General features: G+C 47.6%; 1 protein-coding gene across 1 annotated transcript in view; it reads right to left on the bottom strand.

The window, feature by feature from the left end:
* LOC142574377 (uncharacterized) overlaps positions 1-26,145 on the bottom strand; it is a 64,952-nt gene extending 38,807 nt beyond the window's left edge. The window contains exon 1 of the mRNA XM_075683474.1: positions 26,034-26,145. Within this exon, the coding sequence (XP_075539589.1) occupies positions 26,034-26,108 (75 nt within the window). The 5' untranslated portion in view covers positions 26,109-26,145. The remainder of the gene's footprint in view (positions 1-26,033) is intronic.
* Between the last annotated feature and the right edge of the window lie 230 nt (positions 26,146-26,375).

Consider the following 26,375-nt stretch of genomic DNA (forward strand, 5'->3'; position numbering starts at 1 on the left):
GCTTTCGGGTAATGCTGGAATACAAAGGAATGAAGAGAGTGTGCTCCAAGTGCAGAGCAGAAGGTCATTTTGGGGCCACCTGCACATCAGCTCGATGAGCCCGATGTGCCATTTTCGGCCATGCGACTGCAACGTGCAACGCGCCTTGCAGACGTTGTAATGGCGAGCACGCCACTGTTGACTGTGTGTTGTCACGCTCGTATGCTGCTGCAGTGACACCAGTGACTCCCGCCCAGCCACGACTGAGAGAGAATACATCTGAAGAGACAGCACAGACGCAAGCCACAGATCAACCAGGAAAACAAAGTGCCCAAGGGGCGCCGACGCCAGCGTCCCCCGATGCCAGCGACGCTGCGTCTTCTCCCTCTACTGACCAAGAGAGCAACGAGACGCCAACTGCCACAATGGCGTCGTCTGCCACGGAACACGACGAGGAGCCTACGTTAGACGCCCAGTCTACGCTTTCACAGCGGGAACTGCTCCTTGCATGTGCTACAACACCGAACGCTAGCGAGGATGCGGATGGACGCCATCGCGGCCTCCCCGAAGTCTCGGCCGGTCCGTCGAGCATCGCGCCGGTTGTCAAGACAACGACCGCGTTTGCAAGTGGTATTAGTACAGCGGTGAATGAGAGACGCACACGCTCGAAAACAGCGTCTGAAGAAGCCAAGAGAATGCTCTCTTCAGAGAGCTCTACGTCATGAGAACCAATGGCGACACCCTCCAAGAAATGCAAGAAAATGCCACGAGACACCACTACCATGGACGTTGTCTCCGATTCGGAGACGTACTAACAATGGCGCCTTACACTGCTTTTGCTGCCCGCATAGAGTTTCTCACTACATTACCTAGAGGGAAATCTGGCGCTGCTGCGCTGTGGTATGCATGGGAATGCCGGTATATTGTGACTTCGGATTGGTATCGTTCTCGGAGAGACAGGACACCTTGAAGACGCGCTTGGCAAGCACCGTTTCGTCTGTCACAATGAGTCATTTTCTACTAAAACAGCACGTCAAAAGTTGTTTTGGTTTTAATATCACGCAAAATTATGTTTTGTTTAACTATGAGAACTTGTTATTGCGTGTACCATTATATGTTACGTAAAAAGTATCAGCGGGCCGCTAAAGTTGGAGGACAGACGACACGGTTCGCGCTCGCTTTGAAACAGTTTGTCGTCTGTTCTTCCTTTTCTTCCCTTGGTCATGCATTGTAGGTGAGTAAAGATGTAATAAGCGTGAATGGAAACATTTTATGAAGCTTTTACTCTGAGAACGCGTTATTTGTGTAGCCATATCCACGTTTTAGACGAAGCCTCGTAAAACACCAGCCAACACGAGCCTCGCAGACACATATACCGTCATTCCCATGACGGCACGGTGCCCCCTTAAGAAACTCCCATAGACGGTGGCGCCAGATTTCCCTCTAGGTGTTAGAGTGAGAAACTCTATGGCTGCCCGTAAGGGCTGCTTTTCCTATACTCTCCGCTACGAAGCTCAGGTAGCGTTGACGGAACGGTGTTTGGCGCAGACATCGCGTTCCCGTCCCTGTGCGAGTGTCTTCAGCCTCGGTATTTTAGTAATCAGCTTGCTTCCGGCTAACTTGTGTGAAGAACATGAACAGTGCCCGTTTCGCGTACGCCGCTGTGATACTCCTATTTCATTGCTGACTTTGCCGTGTTCTGGCTGTTGCACTGATGTAGGACGCCGATTCAGTTCGCAACTAGCTTGTGGTAAGCCATTTGTCTTAGTCTATTTCTGTACGCAACTAACTCACCATGTATTTGCACATAATGACACTTAACGCACAAGGATTTCGTAGCAGAGATAAGCAGAGGAAAGTAATTCATTTCGCTCGCGAGAAAAAAGTCGACCTCCTCTTTCTTCAGGAGTGTAACTTGAGAAACAAGCAGGAAGTTAAAAGATTTTGCGATGTATTTTCTGTTAAAGCTCATTTTTCATATAGCCCCGGGAGATGTCGTGGTGTAGGAGTGGTGGTTTTTCTTAGGGTGCTTCTACATGGAAGTCACCGCCTTTTTGACTTGGAAGGTCGTGTAATAGCTTTTGATTTTTTCTAGGGTGAGAGCAAAGTTCGGGCATTGAATGTCTATGGACCCGCCGTACGGTCAGACCGCAATGACTTTTTTGCGACTCTCCCCTTTTTTGTTAGACAACCACCCATTCTTTATCGTTGGCGATTTTAACTGTGTGCTCGACCCCATGCGCGACTCACGAGGGCCAAGACAATACGCTTCCAATACGCACGCAACTGAATTATCTCGTATAGTGAAAGAATACAATTTATCGGATGCCTGGGTCCATATGCATGGCGGAAGTTTTGGCGCCACATGGCAGCAAAGGCAGTCGCAATGTCGTCTAGATCAAATGTATTTACCCCCTGAATTAACAACGCAGATTGTCCAGTGCAGCATCCTCGATCTCCCGGCGGACGCCGGGTACATTGCAGATCATCGGCCTTTCGCTGTCATATTGAACTTCGAAGGAAGGCCAGGTGAACGCACTGATATGTGGAGACTAGACATTGCTTCTTTGCGTGACCAGGCGACTCTAACCGAACTAAAAGCGTCAGTAGCTCCAACAGTTTGCGATTATGAATGCAATATCGAAGCGTGGGATACTTTAAAGGAAAGGTAGAGGTCAGTATGCATAGCAGCTAGCAGGAAACGAAAAAGAAAAGAGACCGAACAGCTGTCCGAGTGCCTGAGAAGGATAAGAATAGTACGAGACGGTGACTCCCAAACACAGTTAATGCGCGAATACCTAAATCATCAGCGTGAACGCTACCATAGACTTATGAGCTGGTAGCACCTCTGCAAATGCGTGGATGACCGACAGGCCAATTTCCGACCCTGACGTACTGCGGCTGGCTCGTGTGTCCAGCAGGAGGCAAAATGGCAGCTCTTTCATTGAAAGGGTTATAATAGAAGATGGCACAGAGAGCGGTACGAGGCGAGATATCGAAAGAATTTTTTGGAACTGGTTCTCAGACGCATTTTCATCGGAAAAGATTTACAATGCAGATCTATTGAGTGAAGAAATTTCCGACTTTTGCGCTAACCTACTACAAGGAGGCTTACGAAAAGGGTTCTACTCAAATTGAGGACGACGCAACGAGCTATGGAAAGAAGAATGATAGGTGTAACGTTAAGAGATAAGAAAAGAGCAGATTGGGTGAGGGAACAAACGCGAGTTAATGACATCTTAGTTGAAATCAAGAAAAAGAAATGGGCATGGGCAGGACATGTAATGAGGAGGGAAGAGAACCGATGGTCATTAAGGGTTACGGACTGGATCCCAAGGGAAGGGAAGCGTGGCAGGGTCGGCAGACAGTTAGGTGGGCGGATGAGATTAAGAAGTTTGCAGGCATGGCATGGCCACAATTAGTACATGACCGGGGTTGTTGGAGAAGTATGGGAGAGGCCTTTGCCCTGCAGTGGGCGTAACCAGGCTGATGATGATGATGATGATGACCTCAAGTAGAAGATAGAGAAGGCCAGAATTTATTGTCTCCAATAAATCTGCAACAAGTTTTTGGTGTTATACGATCTATGAACAGCGGATCAACACCCGGTCCAGATGGCTTACCAGTCGAATTTTACCGGTCTTGCTGGGAGGAAGTAGGCACTGCCTTAGTACCGCTCCTTAACGGCATTCTTGCACGGGAAGGTATTCCTAAATCGTTTAATTGGGGCCGCGTAATGCTCTTGCTAAAGCCAGACTCCAACCTTGCAGAACCCTCATCCTGGAGGCCTATAGCGCTGCTCAACACAGACTATAAAATATTGACAACCCTTCTTGTAAATCGCATGAAGATATTATTGCCGAAAATACTCAGTGTACATCAAACATCTTCCATACCGGGTCGGAGTATATTTTCGTCTCTCAACTTAACACGTGGTATCATACAATACACAACAGCGCGTGAAGCTTCAGGAGTATTAGTAAGCTTGGCCCAAGCCAAAGCGTTCGACCGCTTAGAACACCAGTACTTATTTGAGGTTTTACGATGTTATAACTTCCCTGAAGAGTTTGTAGACATCCTGCGGATGTTGTATTCGCGAACACCTGAGCTACTGCTTAACAGCATTTTAACACCTAGATTTGATGTGACAAGGGGAGTGCGGCAGGGTTGTCCTTTGTCACCCATATTGTTTGTGCTTGCGATTGACCCGTTGTTAAGGCGGTTTAGCGAGAGCCCGCTCGTAAGAGGTCTTCCTGTGACGAGAACCGGGTGCATAAAAGTATCAGCGTATGCGGATGACATCACTTTGTTTTTACGGGATGGGGACAGTCTTGTAGAGGTATTTCGTATTTATAATCAATATGCTTCAATGTCAGGGGGCAAAATAAATATCAGAAAATGTGAAGAATTAAATTTTGGTCGCGGCGAAATAACGCTACCAGGGGACAATAAACAGATCGAGAATATACAAATACTAGGTATCAAATTTTGTACAAGTGGTGTTTCACCTCACACGTGGAGAGACATTGTCAGCTCCATTAAAGAACAGTCGGAAGCAGTGACTGCGTCGCCACTGCCGCTGGCAGAAAGGGCTTTCTTCATTAAGAACGTATTGTGCAGTAAACTGTGGTTTGCTGCAAGTGTAGCTCTCCCGCCGTCACCAACAGTACCAGTAGTAAACTCACTTATTTTCTCATGGTTCTCGCTAAACAAGTCGCAATATGTAGCGCAGCATTTTTTGCGTCTGCCAAAATCCAGCGGAGGATGGAGCTTGCCGTGCATAGTTACATTCGGTAGGCTGTTGTGCACTAAGAGTACATGTGATCTACTTGATGATGATCAGTACCCTGGTAGGCCACTGCTCCTTTATTGGCTGGGTCATTACCGTGGAACGCTTATGCCGCAGAGTACAGGCAACTTGCTTCCGACGGCGGTAACGCCAGCACCGCAGTATGCGGCGGCTGCGCGCTTGCAAAGCCAGCTTGTACAACTAAGAATTACAAAGTGGCGTGCGACACCAGTTTCCAGGCTTTGTGAAATGTTGTGTGAGACAGCTGTACCTCCACGGACAGCTACTACACAAACATGGACAGCCGTGCTTTCACCTGATTTGCCCTCTCAAGTGTAGGATTTTCATTGGCAACATCAGTGGGGCATTCTACCTACAAGAGACAGGCTTGAACGCTGGCATATGGTAGCGAACGATAAATGCATATATTGCGCACAAACAGAGACCAACGCGCATGTAGTAAAGGACTGCGTTGTAGCACGCAGCTTCTGGAAGCTAGTTGCAAGAATGTTTGGAATATCCATCGTACGGCCACCGCAACATCGCAGAACGATCTCGGCAGTCAAATAGAGCAATGTACCCCAGAATGCGAAAACTACGGGTGATAGTATGGGGTCATCTTGAAGAATAGTTGTTAAAACTCTGGCGAAGCCGAGTTTCTTCGCCGCTGGTCTACGCGGTACATAACCGTCTCCCGAGGCAAAGTCTTTCTACAGCCAGAATAATGGTCAATTCTGTCACCTGAGTTCGGACTGTATCTGCATGTGGCCCGGGTACCTTTCATAAATTCGAGGCTGACAATAATGCTTTTGCGTGGATGCGGTAATGAGTTTTGTTGTTGCTGTTGTCGGTGTGTGGCAAAGCCAGTGTCAAGAAGGCACCATTTATTATTTCATTGGTAATCTGTTTTGTTTACATCAAATATGATGTATTACATGTGATGTGCCTTATATTGTACTTTTTTTTTCATACCACAGTTGTAAGCGTGCCTACGGGTGAATAAATTTCCTTGTCAGCTTGAATGCACAGATAACAGCTCTGAATATGGGCTCAAGGTCATCTGAAGGTCGCCAATAAAACGAGCTAAAAGCATACTTTGCTTAAAATCACAGTTGTAAGCGTGCCTACCGGTGAATAAATTTCCTTGTCAGCAACTAGCGCGGATGTTCTCGTTCGAGTGCCCGAATAACAGGTCTGACTTCTGGCCCAAGATCACTTGAAGGTCGCCGAGAACGGAAGTTAAAGTATTTCATGCGTAATGCGTAATACACCTCACGAACAAAGCGAAGAATTGCCGCATGAGTCTACACACACACACACACAAGCAATATACTCATATATATATATATATATATATATATATATATATATATATATATATATATATATATATATATATATATATATATATACACGGTGTCCCAGCTAACTTGGACCAAGAGTTTGAAAAAAATCTATTTGTTCTTCAAGACAGAAATCGCGTGGATGTTGTTCGCGTTTATGTAAACTTACAGTACCATTTCTTGTCTTTTTTTGAGTAATTAGCCGAGATAAATTATTTATCTTCTTAAATGTAGCTTCAAACCTTCATGCGTCAATAGGAAAGTTGTAGAGCTCCACAAATATTGCCGAACCCAGGCACTTCCAACGAGACAGACTTAGCGTGGTCGTTTTTATTCGGGAAAACGAAAGCCGGCGGAGTTTAAAAAATATAATGCGACAGCGGGCGCTGTGCGCCCGAATGCGCCACGATTACAGCGCTCTCAACTGTGCTTTGTAAAAAACATCGCTCGCTTCGCAACTTTTGTGCTGCCCACAACATAGCCTGGCGTTGTGCTTAGTTCCAAGATAAACGACAACGGGTTCGGGCGGCAGTTGAAATACAGCGTGGCTCCAGTTTCTTCGGCGATAATTGCACTCTCACGCTAGCAGAATGCATGCGGAGAAAAAATGGCAAGCTCATGAGTTAAAATTTGGGAGCAAGGCGCCAACAAGCAAACACGCATTATAACAAGCTTAATACCGTCGTATGAATTACGCTGGTTGCGACAAAAGGGAGAATTGTAAACTGACACGGAAGGTTGCTTTAACTTCCTGTCCATTCCTTGTCGGCAGAGAATTTGTAATTTCCTGTTGCTTACGTGCCTTTAAGTTTCACACAGATGGCTCTTTTAAAGGATAATGGCTGTAGAGGTTTATTCGCTGTGATGTCTAAGAATGTGTTCAATCATGTCGCCATCTGCCATAATGCAGTATTGGCACGTCCGATGTAGGTTTTTTGATGACGCAAGACGTTATCTTGCTGCAGAACTCAGTAATCTCAGCCTTTAGCACTTCTGGTGTAGTTATAGGTTTGCGGTGCACTCAGTCTTTCACATGTCCCCACAAGAAGAAGAGGTGTCAAGTGCGGTGCCCGTGCAGGCCATGCCACTGGTCCATGCGGCCCGACCCACTGGCGTTTGAAGGCTTCGTCAACCCATGCTCGGGCAAGGCTGCTGCTGTGAGCTGGTGCACCGTCATGCTGATACCAAGTTCGCTTTAATAACGCAAGAGGAAGATCACTGCGAAAATCTTCGACAGGGCATTCCAAGATATCGTTCACGTACCGATGAGCAGTGACCATGTGGTAAAAAAATATGGAGCCAATTATTCTTACGTCACTGATACCGCACCACACATTGAATGACCATTGGTACTGGTGTCTGGTATGCGCCACCCAATGCGGGTTCGTATCGCTCCAGTAATGCGCATGATGGATGTGGATTTGTGAATTTCTGGAGAAGGTTGCCTCATCTGTCCAGAGCACTTTGTCAACAAAATCCGCTATTTCGTCACTGACGCTGTTCACAGCGATTCAATTTAAGAAATCAAGCCGTCATGGAAAGTCTATTTCTTGCAGCTTTTGATGCAGTTGGAGGTCATATGGATGCATTTCAGCCTTTGTAAGAACTCTTGACACTGAAGACTTTCATATGCCGACCTCTCAGCTCACATGACGCACGCTGGAATGAGGGCTTGCAGTCATGAAAGCCTAAATATCTCCTTAATAGGAAGCTCTAGCTCGGGCCAAACTCCGACGCGGCCTATTAAAATGCATGTAAAACGAAAAAAAAAACATTTTTCTGAGATAACCCCAGGACTGATTTTAATGAAATGTGTTTCATTTGAGAGAGAAAGTTAAATTCTAGTGACTGTTGGAAGCAGAATTCTGATTTGTGGCTTCAATTTTGTTTAAAAAATTTCCAAATATTCGACCGTCTGAAAAAAGTAGAAGCAGAAAGTTTGCAAATTCATAGCTCTGCATCAAGAACAGATATCGCGGTTCTGTAAACGGTATACTTGAGATCACTCAAAGCGGACAAATTTGATGTCATTTTACATCTTACCTCGATTTGTCACGTTCGTTACAAGGGTTCTGCAAAAGCTGTATTTCCTTATTACTAATTTTTTTATTTTCATATGTAACATATCAATTTTTTCCGCTTTAGATGTACTATTAGATGCAATTCAAAGAATTGTATTATCATTTTTCGTTGTTGAGTTACAGAGCTGTAAACCTGATAATTTCATTATTTGAGACTTTTCGATTTTCGTCAATTTTAATTAAAAGATTGACGACCTAACTTTAATATTCGAAACAAACAGTCACTAGATTTTAGGTTTTGCTTTTAAATGCATCAAACCTCGTCAAATTTGGTGCAGTGGTGGCCGAGAAAAACGAATTCTCCTTTTCCATGTATTTAGATAGGGGCACCCTTGCTAAAGCTTCCTCTTAACCTCTTCACTGATGGTCTCCTTTCTGTGACGAGTCTTGAAGCTATCTGTTTATCTCAGCGTCAAGTAACTCCTCATAACTGTGTTCGCACTAGGTCTTACCCAACATTGCCAAAGTTTGTATACCTCGGCAGCTTTCCTCTGGTCGCCCCGTGCCGCTCCTAAGGCTAAGACTATGTTCGCCTTCTGCTCGCTTGAGTACCGCATGCTCTAGGCACTGCAAACAATTTCTTCGAAACGGTTGCGCGGCACGACAGTAATAAACAGTCGAGCCCACATGCATCTAGCCGCTGGCACAGCTTGAAAGAAAAGCGGCGTTGTAACAAATGATGCTCTCGCACAGCTTCCAGATGTATGGTGCATGTTTTATGTCTATTTTTTCCATTCCGCATCGACTTGAACGCTAAAAAAATGCTCTTCTCGTCATATCGGAATAACCGGATGATGACAGCGCGTTCTTCGGCGACAGGCGCGAGCGGCTGCTGACGAAGCGCTTTTTCGGGGAGCCGTCGCCAGCCGCTGCCGGTAACGTCAGAGCCGAGCAAAGGCTGAAGCCCTTTCTCGTAAATGAAGGAAAGGCGCGGCCCTGGCGTTGTTTTTACAAATCACTTACGAGAGCGTTGAAATCGCGGCGCATTCGGGCACGCAGAGCGCGCTGTCACGTGGTATTTTCTTAACTCCGCGGGCTTTCCTTTTTTCCGAATAAACACGGCCACACTAAGTCTATCCCGGTGGAAGTACCTGGTTTGGGCAATATTTGTGAAGCTCCACAACTTTCCTATTGACGCCTGAACGTTTCAAGCTATATTTAAAAGGTTAATAAATTTATCTCGGCTAATTATTCAACAAAATGGTACTGTAAGTTTAAACAAACGCTGACAACATCTACGCGATTTCTGTTCTGAACAACGCAGAGGCAACATCTTGATCCACGGTAGCTGGGACAACCTCTGCGTTTGTGTGTATATATATATATATATATATATATAATACTCAAAGACGCGACTAAATTCTTGCTTTGCATGCAAAAATCGGGTAGCAGGCAACAGGCCATGGCAAGGCAAGACGACAAAGTAAACCGACAGCAGACAATAGCCATCATTGTCTTCTGATTGTCTGAAGATGCTTAATGTAGACGGCAGACTACGATCCGTCCTGGGCGAAATGACGTCACTCGCGTCTTTCAGTCCCTTCGTGCGGTATTCTTTCTATATTTCCCTCCTATGACTTAAGAAACCCTTCATAAGCGTTTGTGAATTCAGCGCAAGAATATTCTTCCAGCCGGTGACAGTCTTACGGTGCTTCGCTTCTGCTGCGCAGTAGTCAGGTCCGAATGACGGCATACAAAACTCGGCTATCGTGGCCTGGTATTGCGAAGTGAACAATGTGAAGCGTGCATGGCGCTAAGCGCGGTCACTAAAACGCAACGTATCAGCAAAATCAGCATCGGCATCGGTCGATTTATGCTGCCTTGTGCACTCTAAATTGATCACCTAATTCAGTGCGTTCCGACGAAGCCACGACATTTGCGGGCAATTCGCGGCGTAAGTGCATAGCTTATAAATTACACTGAGGTGCTGAACGAACATTACATGAAGACAATTGTGCTTTCCGCATCTGGCTCACAATTCAATATTTATTTTTCATTTATGTGTAACTTCCATATTTACGTTCAGCGACAGCGCACGTATCCGCTACTTCTCAGGCTTCGACTCTACCTCAGTGATATTTCCGTCTTGACATTCTTTAATTATCCGCAAAAAAAGTAAAAACACCTATTCAGAAAACGCTCAGACAAGAAGACGCAATTTCTCCAATTATATTCATTGCATGCTTAGAATAATTATTCAAGACCCTAGACTTGGAAGATGGAGGGCGATGATCAACGGCGAATGTATCAACAATATTCAGCTTGCCGATGACATTGTCTTTACCAGCAACGTCGGGGATACGTTGCAACAATTGATTGGAGATCTTAACAGGGAAAGCATATGACTAGGTTGAACAAGAATTATTTATCGGTAACACACCTCTAAAGTATGTACAGAAGCAACATTATGTAGGTCAATTACTCAAGGGGAGCCTTGATCATTAGACAAAATTACTGAAGAATGAAATTAAGTCGGAATGCCTTACCAAATTGTGACCAGGAGCTCACCGCTGCCATTGAAAAGGAAAGTGTACAATCATGCCCCTTCAAGTATTATCATATGAGGCAGAAACTCGGACGTCAGCAGTGAAGCTTCATAATAAGTTAAGGACCGCTCAAAGAATGAATGGAACGAAAACCTTAAGCCAAACGCTAAGAGAGATGTAGGGAGCGGTGGTATCAGAGAGCATACGTGTATACTGGTAGTTTAAGAGGAAAAATGGGAGCTAGGCAGGCTGCCTACTTCATAGGGCAAGTAATCGGTGGCCCATTCGAAATATTGAGTGGGTACCAGAGGAAACGAGGTGCTGTCGAGGATGGCGGGAAATTAGGTGGCGTAATGAAATCAGGAAATTTCTAGGCACAACTTGGCCTTTGCTTGCCTTAGGCGGGGGCTGATGTTCTGTAGCTGCAGTCCGCTTCCTACTGCGAGGCCGCATTCGCCTTTCTACAGAACAGCGTCGGGCACCGCTATGTTACCACCACCCCTACCTTGGCATGTTAGTGCAGTGACTGCTCCGAACAAAGTGCAAGATTGACGACTTCGACCGATTTGATCTGCAACCAACTAGAATGTTGAACCCCTATGACCTTCGCGTATGGTGCTCTGCAGTATTCTTACGTGCACATAAGTGTGTGTTCTTATGAGGCTGGTAAATTTATGGCGACGTTGGCGCTGAATATCGTGATGATGTGGGCTGATTAGCGTTGACTTCTATGAGGTGCCACTTATGAGGTGCCAACGTAGTTAGGAGCTCCAGGCACTCACATCGCCAACCTATGATTCATTACCAGTCTCCTAAATATATGTACACATGCCTTTGAGCATTTGGCCTCTCTCGGAATGCGGCCACCTGAACCTGCAAAAGAAACTCTGGATCTTGCGCGATGTGCCGTCGTGTACACATGCCTTTGAGCATTTGGCCTCTCTCGGAATGCGGCCACCTGAACCTGCAAAAGAAACTCTGGATCTTGCGCGATGTGCCGTCGTGTACACATGCCTTTGAGCATTTGGCCTCTCTCGGAATGCGGCCACCTGAACCTGCAAAAGAAACTCTGGATCTTGCGCGATGTGCCGTCGTGTACACATGCCTTTGAGCATTTGGCCTCTCTCGGAATGCGGCCACCTGAACCTGCAAAAGAAACTCTGGATCTTGCGCGATGTGCCGTCGTGTACACATGCCTTTGAGCATTTGGCCTCTCTCGGAATGCGGCCACCTGAACCTGCAAAAGAAACTCTGGATCTTGCGCGATGTGCCGTCGTGTACACATGCCTTTGAGCATTTGGCCTCTCTCGGAATGCGGCCACCTGAACCTGCAAAAGAAACTCTGGATCTTGCGCGATGTGCCGTCGTGTACACATGCCTTTGAGCATTTGGCCTCTCTCGGAATGCGGCCACCTGAACCTGCAAAAGAAACTCTGGATCTTGCGCGATGTGCCGTCGTGTACACATGCCTTTGAGCATTTGGCCTCTCTCGGAATGCGGCCACCTGAACCTGCAAAAAAAACTCTGGATCTTGCGCGATGTGCCGTCGTGTACACATGCCTTTGAGCATTTGGCCTCTCTCGGAATGCGGCCACCTGAACCTGCAAAAGAAACTCTGGATGTTGCGCGATGTGCCGTCGTGTACACATGCCTTTGAGCATTTGGCCTCTCTCGGAATGCGGCCACCTGAACCTGCAAAAGAAACTCTGGATCTTGCGCGATGTGCCGTCGTGCTTTATGAGCTGAGGAGAAGCCAAGAAGAAGAGATCAACACTGATACTAAGTCAAAGTGTAATTGGCAGCAAAACTTGCAGGTGTGGATGCTACGTAGGGAAGTTTTCTGTCATAAATCGGGAGTGTAGGTATCCACGAAGTCTTTCTGAATTTCTTTTTTAGGGTGCTTAAGTAGTTCTGCGTGCACTCGACAGTCACCCTATGTGAACGGAGCTCGTGTTTTTTTGTCGGTTGGCGCTCGACGACATGGTAGACCAGCATCTCAGACGGTACAGGCTGCTGGGGGAGCTGATATTCAGCATATGTGCTGCTTTATAGCCACTCCTGCAACTATATGTAGCGCTGTCACTTGCCATGTCGGTGAACGCACGGGTGCTTGGCTCCTTGCGTTGAGGCCATACGACCTATATAATATGGAGCTTTCTTTCTTTTTGATTTGTGTGATTATTATCGAAATAAAGACACTTAGTTGCTTGATAATGCAGAGGTGGTGGCGGTGGGGATCTTTACAGGCTGGGTTAGCCTTGCAGACCTTGCCCGCAATTGCTCCGACTGAGTGTCCTCCTGCGCCAATTATGTCACCATGTGTCCATTAGCGCTATCACTCGCAGAAATGCGAGAACAACGCGTAATATATCTTAAAATACATATGCAAGATGCGCAGTCATACCATCAGTTGACCGTGCTTCTTTGATTTCTTGTCGTTTATGCCAGCTTTGCTTCCTCTACGCTTTCACACGACGCCGTAAGTTGATGCGCTGTCACTTCAGTTGCATCTTTATCTCAGCGTAACAACATTGTGGCTAAGAAATTGCGTGCGAAAACCGCCCTTCGTGAAATCCGACCTTGGTTTATAACTCTGATACAAGAAAGCACCACTGAGTCTTGGCCATCTCGTCGTTCTCGAAGGTAGCGCAAGATACTACAACTTTTGATTGATGGCATGCTTCATTAAAGTGACAGCAGCACCCGTCATCATACAAAATGCAAGAAGCGAAGATACGAAACACAGTCGTGGCAATGATATTTGCTGTCAGACGCGTTTAACGCCACCACAGCAACCATGAAATATAAGTGTGCCGACGCTCACTTCATGCAGCACGCACGTTACGACGAAATAACAGTAGGCAAGGGTTAACCGAACACTGAGCAGGAACGAAAACTCATCCAAGCAAACACGGCACTCGACTCGGCGTTGAGCTCCCTCGCTAATCAAGACGCCGCCAAACAGCAGGGCCTGGTGATGTCTAAGCTTTATCGCAAACGAAAGCTTAAAGAATACACTACATAATGAGCACGGCACCCAATTCTTCGAGTTTCACAGCAAGTTTTTCCCGTCCTTTCCTCCCAAATCCGCGCTATCTAGTGGAAAAGGCACGATCAGTCCACAAAGGCTCAGGAGGAAAACAAGAACAGCAGCAGGAACAGCGCTAGGGGACCGGAAGGGCGTCACACCATGGTGCTCTGGATCCTAGACTGAGCAGTGCATGCTGTCTTTGCCGGCGCTGCTATGGCTTGTTGGCTTACGCTCCAGCCGCTGCAAGGGTTAGCAGCGAACATGTAGATGGCACACACACGCGAATATATATATATATATATATATATATATATATATATATATATATATATATATATATATATATATATATATATATATATATATTACGGTAAGAAAAGGGAACAAGGTCACCGACGGTGAAGACGACGGAGGGGCAACAGCCTCTCTGGATTCTCGGCTGCTGTTTATAAACGTCTTGTAAATACATCGAGTAAATAGTTTTATACTAGTGACATTTTGGTGGGGCATGTGCAGTACGCGTCTTCGCCACAGAACTCCGCAGCGGACGTCTCACCAAGCTTGGGACCATACTTCCAGTGAAAGGAACCGCATCTGCAGTTGCAATGCTGACTACGTATACCTAAAGCCCCTTGATAATTTGAAAGTAGCGCCATTCTGTGAACTTTGCCGCCACGCCGCCAACCCTCGCACATCCTCCTCGCCCGCCTCTCCACTCGGCACTTTTCTGACCGATGATTGGCCGCTCCGGCCGGTCCCAGCCATCGCCTTGGAAACGCGCGCGAAAGCGTCGCTTTGCTTGTGTTGTTGTTTTTCTTCGGCGCCATGCGCAGGCCGTGTTCCTTTGTCGCGGGTCGAGCTTTATTCAGCTAATTCGAACTCTGCATTTCGCACCGCGTTATGCCCGGTTGCTGCGCATTTCAGTGCACAAGCCGGCGTGAAAATGGCTTCATGCTTTTCACGATTCCTCGAGGGAAGAACGACATTAGTCGCAGAAGAAAGTGGATTCACAACATCGGACGTAAGGACTTCACTCCGACGAATCACACCGTCCTCTGCGAGGTACTGTGCATTGATTGGTGCATAAACTTAAGAGTGCGAATGCAAATATTTGTTCGAACTGAGGCTTCTGTAAGGGCACTTACCGTTACCAGTAGCAATTGTGGAAGCAAAAGTGTCGGCATGCATGCTGCGGTATCCGGATTACGGTAAAATATTTGAACCTTTCCTGCTGGTGCAGATGGCAGCAATACAGCGCGTGTCATCAGCCCAGGCTTCTACAAGTAATAAAGGCAACATCTACAAGGATTTACGCGCATTCGCTGTCCTTGGGCCGATTCGTTGCATTTCTACTTTAAGGGACCTAATATTCATATGACGCGTTCATTTCTTCACCGACTTGAATGCTTTTCTGTGTCGCCTGATTGTATTCTAGTAATGTATGTCGTATTTGTATATATATTCTAATTTTTTGCATGATAATCTTGTTAATTCCGTTGCTGTACATGAGTGTTATCGCGCGGATTTTTGTTGTACCACCTGCCCAAAAATTTGTGAGCATACAAACCAGCTGCTTCGTTTCCTTCAGTTATGTTAGGTTGTAAAATTTTAATGTTGCATCTGGTGCACCACTCTGAATAATATTTGTTCCTTTTTCACGCATATCGTCTGGAGGCTAACACCATGCAATGTTTCATGTTACTGGGTTCGAGCTTATGCTACTTCTAGCGGGCGGTTTATATAAATATTTTTATTTTCCAAAGTGTGTGCCATCCTGGATGTTTTGTGTGTTTTCCGTGTAACGTTTCAGGAGTCACCTGCAATAAAAATTGCATCTGGCCAGATATGTGCTAGTGTGTCACAGCGGCTGTGTATTCTATGCTCCAGACCTGTACTCTGCGTCTGAAATTTGTGTTGGGGTGGCACGATGTTTTCAGTAAGTAGCTGAAAAAGCTGGCAAAACCCTGCCGCCCTCTCAGACCCATGGTAATGGCTGCAGCTGGCAGCTTTTCCAGCTCTTACGAAACAGCTTTATTGGCAAATTGCAAAAGGAATGACATCTGAGAGAGTCATTAATGTCACAGATTGGAAGAATAATGTGCAAAGGAGGGCCAAAACTTCGCGCAAATAAGCTTTGAGCATCTTCTTGCCTGCTATGGATCTTTAGAGCGATGAAGGCCTTCGTGTGACCGCCGCGACTGTGAAAGTCTACCGCGATTCCGAGCTCTAGCGGCACGTGAGGAGCGAGTCAGCAGAGATGTTTTTTAAGGCTGACTTTCATTCGCCATAGGTGAAATCTTTACATTTTATATTTAGTTATGCTATCAAAATAACGTCAGATTCTTAAGCTCTGTGTTTATAAAATAGTACGAATTGTTTTCTTGAAACCGACCCAGTCACAGAATGGCTAAATCCTTTCTTATCGTCCTTTACAGCGCTGAATATTGCATCACCACGGGCGTCTGAGGCACTAATTGAATGCATTCGATGGGCTACACTGAATAAGTCACAGAGACAGCATCACCTTCCCATCTCTTAATCTACTCGTCCGTTGCCGTCAGCAATCATTCATAAATTTCAAGCCAACCCTTGGCTACGCTCACTTCTACAGTAGTCAATAAAAATATATCTCTCTTGAGAGCACGAAAAACTAGAAAAAATTGTTCTCTTTAAAGCAGGAATGAAATTTCTATAGCCCAGGTATTAAATGCGCGGCATATGCATTACACCGAGACCCCAAGCCTTTTAGGACTGAACCCCTCCTCCCCTGCCCCCCCCCCCCAAAAAAAAAGATCCATAATCACGTTAAAGCAAATTTCGCATCATTTTTGCTGCCACTGTCCTGCTTCTGAAGCTTCACGCACGCAATGACGTCCAACTAAATTACCGAAATCTCTGCCTGGCTCGACTGCAAAAAGATCGTGTCATAAAAAGTACTTCCGCGAAAATGCAGCGCTAGTAGAAATTGCATTTAACGGAGCGTCACTGTGTCGAAAAATATTAAAGAATGTACAAATTTAAATTAAATACTGCCCTAATTAAAGCTCTGCCCTGTTGAACTGACCAATATAAAGATATCAAAGCCCATGTGGGCTATATACAGTACTCTGCGATTGTTAATTCATGCCGCAAACGCGCACGTTTAGCGCTTTCATTGCTCAAACGAGGTGATAAATGTGGGTCATGGTAGAGTCAAGCACATTGCATCCCTTTCTAGTGCTTTCTTTTAATAATAGAGCGAGAAAAAAATCCCGAAGTTAGGTGTGATCATGGGTGCCAGCTAATGCATCGGGCCGGCGAGCGCGCGATGGCCTGCGAAGCGTGCCGAGCGCAGTGCGCACAGCCGGTGGGCGAGGAGAATCGAGGAGGAAAGCGCAGGAGTGGAGCAGAGTGTCGCTACTTTACGTATACCCAGTACGTTGCTGTATCTCAGCCGCAAGACCCCGGCAAGTTCACCGGCCCCGATGGTGTTGACGTAGAAGAATGGCTGAAGAAGTATGAGCGCGTCAGCAAGATGAGGAGGTGGGATCCGACCATAATGCTGGCCAATGTCCTCGTGTTCTACCTCGACGGAATACCGCGAACGCGGTTTTATACACACGAGGAAGAGCAAACCAGCTGGGACTTGTTCAAAGAAAAGTTGCCTGACGTTTTTGGCAATCCGACCGGTCAAAAACTAGCCGTCAAGCAACAACTCGTCACGCGTTCCCAAACTGCTACCGAGTCGTATGTCTCCTACATTGAGGACGTCCTAGCCCTCTGTCATAAAATCGACACGTCCATGCCGGAGGTGGACAAGGTTGGACACATTATCAAAGGCATCGCGGACGACGCATTCAACCTTCTGGTCTTTAGAAACTTATCGACTTTCGACGTCATCATGAAGGAATGCCGCCGTTTCGAGCAGGCAAAGAGTCGCCTCGCCGTATGTACAATCAGTTTACACGGCTTCCAAATACTGTAGCGACCCCTTCTCCTGTACCGACCAATCTTGCTCGCCGCCACCAAGAAAAACTTGACTCCAATTGTACGCCGCGAACACGAGGCAGCGCTTCCTGCCTCGCCTCAACAGACGCCTTGAAACAACTCTGCTGAAACGATATCGCTGATTCAGTCAGTGGTTCGCTAGGAAATCGCTAATATGGGTCTTCCCAGCACCTGCTCCTTGAGTCGCCCTGACATCCGCCCTGCTCCTATGCCTTGGTCATATCGCCGTCCACCTCACAATGTCCGTTATACATACACTACTAGGAATCCCTCGGACTGGCGTACACCTGACGACTGCCGGAGCCGTAGGCCGTCCCCTCCTGGAAAGACCTTCCGGAATTCAAGTTCGGCCCGAAGTTCCTCACCCCGTCGCTTCTACGACGCTTCCGACGCCACTACCTCGACTGGCCGCTATGCTCGCTCGCCCTCACCTCAACGTGTGTACATTTACAGGTGTTTCCAAGCTACAGGGCGCGGCGCTTTATGGCCTCTGAGATTTGCGCGCGCCCCTACAAACCTGCCACTAGATTCCCGCCGCCACAAACTGGACCACTCGAAAATTAAGACGTTGTCGCTAAATGCAGCGATTTTACAAAGCTGAAGTTTGCAAAAGCAGCGTCTGCAGCTTTATTTACATCTGCGTTTCAGGTGTGGCACATCGAATACTGAGCTATGCGTTTGGGTCGTGCTGAAATGTGCGACTTGGACAGCGCCGAATGGACGTCTCAACGCCAAGTTGCTAAGTGAGTTATTCAGGCTTCGCAAGTTCCTGTATGATAACAGAGAAGTATGTTCCTGTGGAAATCATCACTGCCGTCACATATTCGTAGGCTGATCCGCCGCGCTTGCTGTAGGACTGTTTGATGCGAAGGGGATGCGACGAAATATGTGATGACTATGTGAATAAGGCCATAGCTTTCGTTTTTCCATCCAGTGAGAGTAAGTTTCCCATTCCCCGCTGTACCTCTGAGTGGCGCTGGCTCTATTACAAGGGCTAGACACAAATGCCCAGCAATGTTGATGGAAGAACAGCCACCGTTGTAACTCAGGGGTAGCACATCACACGCTTAATGTGGATTATGTGCGTCCGGCTGCCACTGGCGACATGTCCTATTATTTGCACATTTGAATTTATTGGAATTAATTTTCATATAACTTCCTAGGGTGTCACTGCTCGTTGGCATATGTGGTCTCTCTTTATCGAGTTGGAAAACTACTACTTTTAAAATGCCCAGCATATCCTTTACAAAGAACAAGATCATGAGCCCCAGAAAGCGGGCCATCATTTCAGCGAAGGCGATCTTGTGGGAAACGACGCACAGACCAAATCAAAACGAAATTCTGTCTTTGGGAGGTATTCCGTGCGTTAGTATGACTTGCCAAAACTTGAACATCCGTGTTATGTACTATTAACCACGATAAAACTTAGTAGGAATCCAAGGAACATGTATTGCTAAGCTATGGAGCTATCTGTGTGCCTCAGCTGCACTTCAGTCCAGTAGCTTTAGAAGTACTTGTCTTTGGAAGCTCTCTTTAGAATTCATTACTGATTTCAATGAATTTATGCTACCGACTTTCATCTTTTAGTCGCGGTCTCAAATAAATTTTCATGGAACTTGAATAATGGTTTCCACTTTTGTTGCTGCTGTCCGGAAAATTTATCATCGAATTCTTGAGTAGGTATTCTAACTTCTATTATTTATTTTTGTAATTTCCCTGTTTACTGATTGCTGGTTTTCTCACTGTCTTTATTTACGCTCTTACCGTTGTGACCTGTAATGTTCTTTTGTCACTATTGTACACTGTTTAATACTAACGCGCGTATTCTACTTAGAAGACAACGACGATGGGGGCATTAACGGACTCCGCCTAGTGGGTGGCTCAGATTGGGGAAGGACGAAGAAGACGTGCCTCTGTTCCGTTTGTTTTTGAACAGGTTGTCCTGTTGTTCTTGCATGTCTCCCTGTGTTCTGTCCGCGTTGTACCATGACACTGGTGGAGGGGCTGGGTACTTAGTTCGCCTGATGCGCCGGAGTCCTTCTGGAAGCCGTTCATCTAGCCCGGAGGCATTGTCACCAGTTACGACACCCGTGCATCGCTTTAGTCGCCGACTTCTAGGCCTTGCCCCGGAGTTCTGCCCTCTTCAACCACCTCTTTCCAGGAGCTGCACACATCTCGCAATGGCCGAAACCAGCTCACCGCAAGCACGCCAAAGCAGCTGGTTTCCCAGTCCACAACAGCTAACCGTTCTGCTTCCGCTGGTTCCCGATCGCTATCGCGGTGCAGTCTTCGAAGACATTGAAGACTGGATTGACAAGTATGAACGCGTCTCACAGATTAACTAGTGGACTGAGCAGCAAAAGCTTTCCCACGTCTATTTCGCCCTTGACGACAGTCGCCGTACTTGGTACGCGAACCGTGAATCACGCTTGATGAAAGCTAGCTTCACGGTTCAAACGCCCAAAAAGCCCTTCACGGAATGACTTTCGGCAGAATATCACGGATACTTTTGCAAGTGCCGACCGACGCGACCGCGTCCAGCAGATGATGGAGCTACGGGTGCAACAACCTAACGAGTCGGTCACAATGTTCGCCTAGGACATGGCCCGCCTCTTTCGTCGAGCCGACCCGAACATGACCGAAGATAGGAAATTGCGCTACCTCATGCGAGGTGTCAAAGAGCAGTTGTTCGCGGGGCTTGTGCGGAATCCACCAGTCACCGTCGCTCACTTTGTCAAAGAGGCTACGGCTATTGAGCGGGCCCTTCATCAACGGTGCAGACAGTACGATCGACTGTCCACCAGCACTGCAATCAATGCCGCCGCCGGGACTGCCGAGTATCAGAATTCCTTGTGTGAATTGATCAGGGAGCTTGGCAGAGAGGACGTGCAAAAGATTCTGACGCCGACATTAGATAGACCCATAGCATCAATCGCCGAAGTGGTGCGAGACGAAATAAGGCAGGCGTTACCGGCAGCCGATCTTCAAGTTCACCAGCGTGTGATGACTTACGCCGCCGCTGTCCGATGTCCACCACCCGTCACAACCACACCGCCGTACCACCAGCCTCCGACAGCCGCTCCTTGGTCGCCGCCGCAAGAGGATGCTTCGAGGCGCGCACCCCTTATGCCGCTGCAGTCACACCAGCAGCCGTCGTTCGCCGGCCCTTGGTCAACGCCGCAAAACGACGCTACGGGACGGCCGCAATTTCGGAGAACCGACGTATGGCGCACCGTCGATAGGCGACCACTTTGTTTTCACTGCGGAGGCGCCGGCCATATTTCGCGTAATTGATGGCATCGCGACACGTCATTTCGATCTCATCGTCCGTGGTCCTCTGGTCGACGTGCAAATGACGATACCATGCTCCCACGCGACGACGCTATTTTTCGGGAACCACCAATAGCGCACCCGAATGATGAATCCGGGCCGAACGATAGGTCCGATTTCGGCCGTCGGTCGCGTTCTCCAACTGCTCCACGTCAGATGGCGTCACCTGCTGGACGTACTTTTGCTGACCTCCGAGGACGAAGGTCGCCCAGCCGACGCCGGGGAAACTGAAGGCGGTGACCTCTGGGGGTAAGGTTGCAGGTCCGCCGCAAGACAATAACAAGCCCTAAACACTCCCGCTGCAGAACGCTGTGACGCCGATAAACACCGAAGAAATTGTGAGCGCCGATATTGATGTTTTGGTGGATGGACAGCCAGTGACAGCGTTAGTCGACACTGGTGCCGACTTCTCTATAATGAGTCAGGAACTCGTCCTCCGCTTGAAAACAGTAAAGACGCCATGGACGGGACCTCACATAAGGACGGCAGGCGGCCAATTACTGATGCCTACTGGAAGATGTACTTCTAGAATTAATATCGGGGATTCTTCTTTCGTAGCCGCTTTTATCGTTCTGCCTGTGTGCTGTAAAGATTTGATTATTGGAATGAATTTTCTGAAAGAAGATGGCGCCGTAATTAAAACTCCGGATCGCATGGTGACGTTTCAAAAGAGTCCTGGTTTAGTATATTGCTTATCGCCGCAACACCACTCCTTTCGTCTAACAGAAGACGACGTTGTCATCCCACCTCGATCCTGTACCCTTGTTTCGGTAACATGTGACGCACCGCTTCATTGCGAAGGCGTTGCCGACCAAATAACCACGTTGTTGGTCACTCATGATATCTCGGTCACACGAGGAATCGTAAATGTCACCGACGGGCGCACGAACCTGTTGCTAACAAATTTTAGCACAGAGCGACGGCGCCTCCCTAAGGGTGCGGCTGTGGCTTACTTTGACGGTGTTGCGGATGTCCGTGGCTGCTGTTCACTACTCGCTACGCAAGACCCAGCTCGTGTACTTGACGTCAGCACTGCTTTGTCGCCGCACGAACAAGAACGGCTTCTTACGCTACTGGCCAAATTCAGCGACTGCTTTGCGTCGACGTCCAGCGTCGGTCGGACACCTCTAACAAAGCACCGAATAATTACAGAGGATACGGCAAGACCAATTCACCAAAATCCTTATCGTGTTGCTCCCAGAGAACGTAAAGCCATACAACAACAAGTGACAAAAATGCTTAAAGACGACGTGATCCAACCATCAACGAGTCCCTGGGCATCTCCTGTAGTTCTAGTGAAGAAAAATAACGGCAGCTTGCGTTTCTGTGTGGACTACCGAAAACTATATCAGGTGACAAAGAAAGACGTGTACTAGCTTCCCCGTATAGACGATTTCCTCGACAGGCTTCGACACTCCCGTTATTTCTCTTCAATGGATTTAAAAAGCGGATATTGGCAAATCAAGGTAGACACGAGACACCGTGAAAAAACTGCTTTTGTGACACCAGACGGCCTATACGAATTTAAGGTCTTGCCTTTCGGCTTGTGCTCTGCCCCTGCTACGTTCCAACGCCTCATGGACACTGTGCTTTCAGGCCTGAAGTGTAAAACCTACTTACTGTACCTCGACGAGGTCATCGTGTTCTCCGCAACATTTGAAGAACATCTCGAACGGCTCGAAATGGTTCTGAGGTCCATCCGGTCCGCCGGCCTTACACTGAAACCGGAGAAGTGCCACTTTGGCTTTAAGAAACTACAATTTCTTGGTCACGTCGTCAGCCACACAGGTGTCCGCCCGGATCCCGAAAAAATTGCCGCCGTTTCACAGTTTCCCGTACCACCCGATAAAAAGGCTGTCAGGCGCTTCCTCGGCCTCTGTGCCTATTACCGACGGTTTATTGCAGAGTTTGCTCGTATTGCGTCGCCGTTGACTCGTCTGACGAGAGACGACGTTGCTTTTGTGTGGGGCAACGAACAGCAAGATGCATTCAACGACTTGCGGGAACGTCTCCAGACACCTCCAGTGCTAGCTGACTTTGATGAGACCGCTCCTACATTGCTCCACACTGATGCAAGCAATGTTGGCTTGGGAGCTGTTCTTGTACAGCAGCAGGAGGGAACGGAAAGAGTACTTGCCTATGCAAGTAGAACACTCTCACGCACAGAGGCTAATTACTCCACGACTGAGAAAGAATGCCTCGCCGTAGTATGGGCGGTTATGAAATTTCGCCCATATTTGTACGGCCGCCACTTAACAATTATCAGCGACCACCCCTCACTGTGTTGGTTGACAAACCTTCAAGATCCTTCAGGACGACTGGCGCATTGGAGCCTACGGTTGCAAGAATCTGACATGAGTCACTGTCAAGTACAAGTCGGGGAAACGACATACGGATGCTGACTGCGTGTCTCGATCGCCGATAGAGTCGCCTGCTCCATCCGAAGAAGACTGGGCATTTCTTTGTGTTCTGCACACATCCACCATCGCACAACAACAACGGGACGTCCTTGAGTTGCTTGAACTCATCAATTACTTAGAGGGCAGATCTACGAAACCACCTAGAGTTTTCGCAAGAGGGCTGTTGTTTTCTTTGCGGGCGGAAGTACTTTACAAACCAAACTTTTCTTCGATCGGGTCCCCCTATCTGCTCGTCATTCCTGCAGCTCTTCGTACGGAAGTACTCGAAGCCTGTCACAACGAGGTGACTTCTGGTCACTTAGGCTACACGAGAACGCTAGCAAGAGTGCAGCAGAGGTACTACTGGCCGAGACTTACCACCACTGTGAAACATCACGTTCGCACTTGTCTCGACTGCCAGAGGCGCACGTCGCATCCGTCGAAACCAGCCGGCCTCCTACAACCCGTCCAGGTTCCGCGAAGACCATTTGACCAAATCGAAATGGATATATTGGGCCCACTTCCTACTTCTACTGCAGGCAATCGCTTTGTTATCGTCGTAAACAACTATCTCACACGTTACGCTGAAACAAAGGCAATCCAGAGAAGCACAGCAGCTGAGGTGGCGCGCTTTTCCATTGAGCATGTTGTGTTGCGACACGGCGCACCAACCGTCGTAATAACTTTTAGATCGCGTCTTGCTGCTATGTGGACCGTCTCATCTGAAGTCAACCGCCTACCATCCCCAAACCAACGAATTAACAGAACGCCTAAACAAAACAATTGAAGACATGCTCTCCATGTACGTGGATGTTGAACAGAAAAATTGGGACGACATCCTTCCTACCTTATATCACCATTTGCATATGACACGGCGAAACAAGAGAAAACGCGTATGACTCCGTTCACCCTTGTTCACGGACGGCATGTTGGATGCAATGCTTCCACATGACTTTGACGACACTGATACGGACGCCGCTGTGTTTACGCAATGCGCAGAAGAAGCTCGGCAGCTCGCGCGCTTGCGGATCTGCCGGCAGCAAGACTACGACGCAGGGCGCTGTGATCTTAACCGTCGAATGGTTGGCGACAGAGTGTGGGTTTGGATACCCATACGGAAACGAGCCTCTCGGAGAAGCTGTTAAGACGATACTTCGGACCGTATCGAGTATTGCGCCGACTCAGTGATGTCCCGTACGAGGTCGTCCCCGATAGTCCCATTTGTACGCGGCGCCGCACGCATTGTCCTGAACTTGTGCACGTTGTCCGCATGAAGCCGTATGTGAGCGAATAACTACTCGAGAGACTCTTACTTCCGCGAGTGACATTTCTGGTTTAGCATTGGGGCGATGCTCTTTTAGGGAGGGACAAATGACGCGCGTATTCTACTTAGAAGGCAACGACGATGGGAGCATTAACGGACGCCACCTAGTGGGTGGCTGAGATTGGGGAAGGACGAAAAGACGTGCCTATGTTCCGTTTGTTTTTGAACAGGTTGTCCTGTTGTTCTTGAACGTCTCCCAGTCTTCTGTCCGCGTTGTACCGCGACAATACCCAGTCAACTTGTATACTAATGATGCACACTACTCAACTAGAACATTCTTGTGTGAAGTTTCTCTGGCGGTTTATCTTTCGGGACCTTCTTCTGTAAAACACCTAGTTTTCTGTACTGTATTGTACCGATTAATTCAAATAAATCCTTCATATCTGGAAAATGGCAGTTCTTCCTCAGGCTATGGATTTTCGCCGTGAGTGTCGCAAAGAAGACGAACGTCGCCGCACGTTATGCGTTTGAATGGAGCGTCACCGATGTCGCCAACCTCGCTGTTGGTCGCGCCCCTACACTTTTGTGCCTCTTACATGGTAATGGCAGAACATGCACTTAAGTGACTTAAATATGTCTTAAAGAAGGATTACCAAAAACAAATCGAACACTGAGTGTGGCATATTTGGCTACAGGGAAGTACGATCGGAAAGTTACAACGTAACCAATGCGCGGATTTATGGAGAGTTGTACTGCCTGTTTGCATCACGTCACCCAATGGTAAAAACGTAGACTCGAGGAGAAGCGTGCGCGGTTACCACCTGTGACCATCAATTCAATCATATGACGCAGAAATATTTTAAACATGGTGTTCTTAACTGTTGCATTGAGGAGCCATTAGCGGAGGTGTGAATGCGCATGCAGTTACATCGATGATATTATAGCCATCTAAGGCAAATATCTTTTGCGCACTGTCGGAAATAAGCAAGACATTTTGTAATGGCGTTTTTCGCGGTGCTAGGTACTCGCGTACTGCACAAGTTTCACACGTCAATTTTCACCCGACATTTGTAGATTCGACACTGCTTGAATGCATACGTTTCTGCGTCCATCAGTTATCTATGCCTTCTGTCCATCCGTGCCATTACCTACAATGGATGCACAGTTATCCGCCCGACTTACGTGCGTCTATATGAGATGTATATACATATGTATGCGTGTCTGTCTGTCTGATCTCTCCGTCCCTCGATGCAACGTGGGAAGCCAAACAACTTTGCTTAAATTCAAGGCAACGGAGCGGTGCAACCACTAGTGGCACCAATAATGACAGCGATGGATACCTACCAGGCTAGGGAACCTCCGCATTGGTGAGGTGAAGACAGTTGGCGGGGCGGCATAGCAGTTGGCCTCGTTCTCCATTGATCCGACCGACGAGATAGCGATGACTGTGTCGGCCTCGAATGTACTGCAGCAGGAGATGACACGCGCACATTGCCGCGTCTTCCCATACGATTGGTGCGCACGTTTACAAATGGGCCATAAAAGTACTCAAGGCGGATGCAAAGCGACCGCTCCTGTACCCACATTAGCTTGTTCATTGTGAGACTGATTACTTGCTGAATATTTATTAGACGTATACCCTTGGGGTCAATCAGAACAATTTCTACCACCTGAATTCAGCCAAAG

Source organism: Dermacentor variabilis, chromosome 3 (assembly GCF_050947875.1).
Source record: "Dermacentor variabilis isolate Ectoservices chromosome 3, ASM5094787v1, whole genome shotgun sequence".
Lineage (NCBI taxonomy): Eukaryota > Metazoa > Arthropoda > Arachnida > Ixodida > Ixodidae > Dermacentor > Dermacentor variabilis.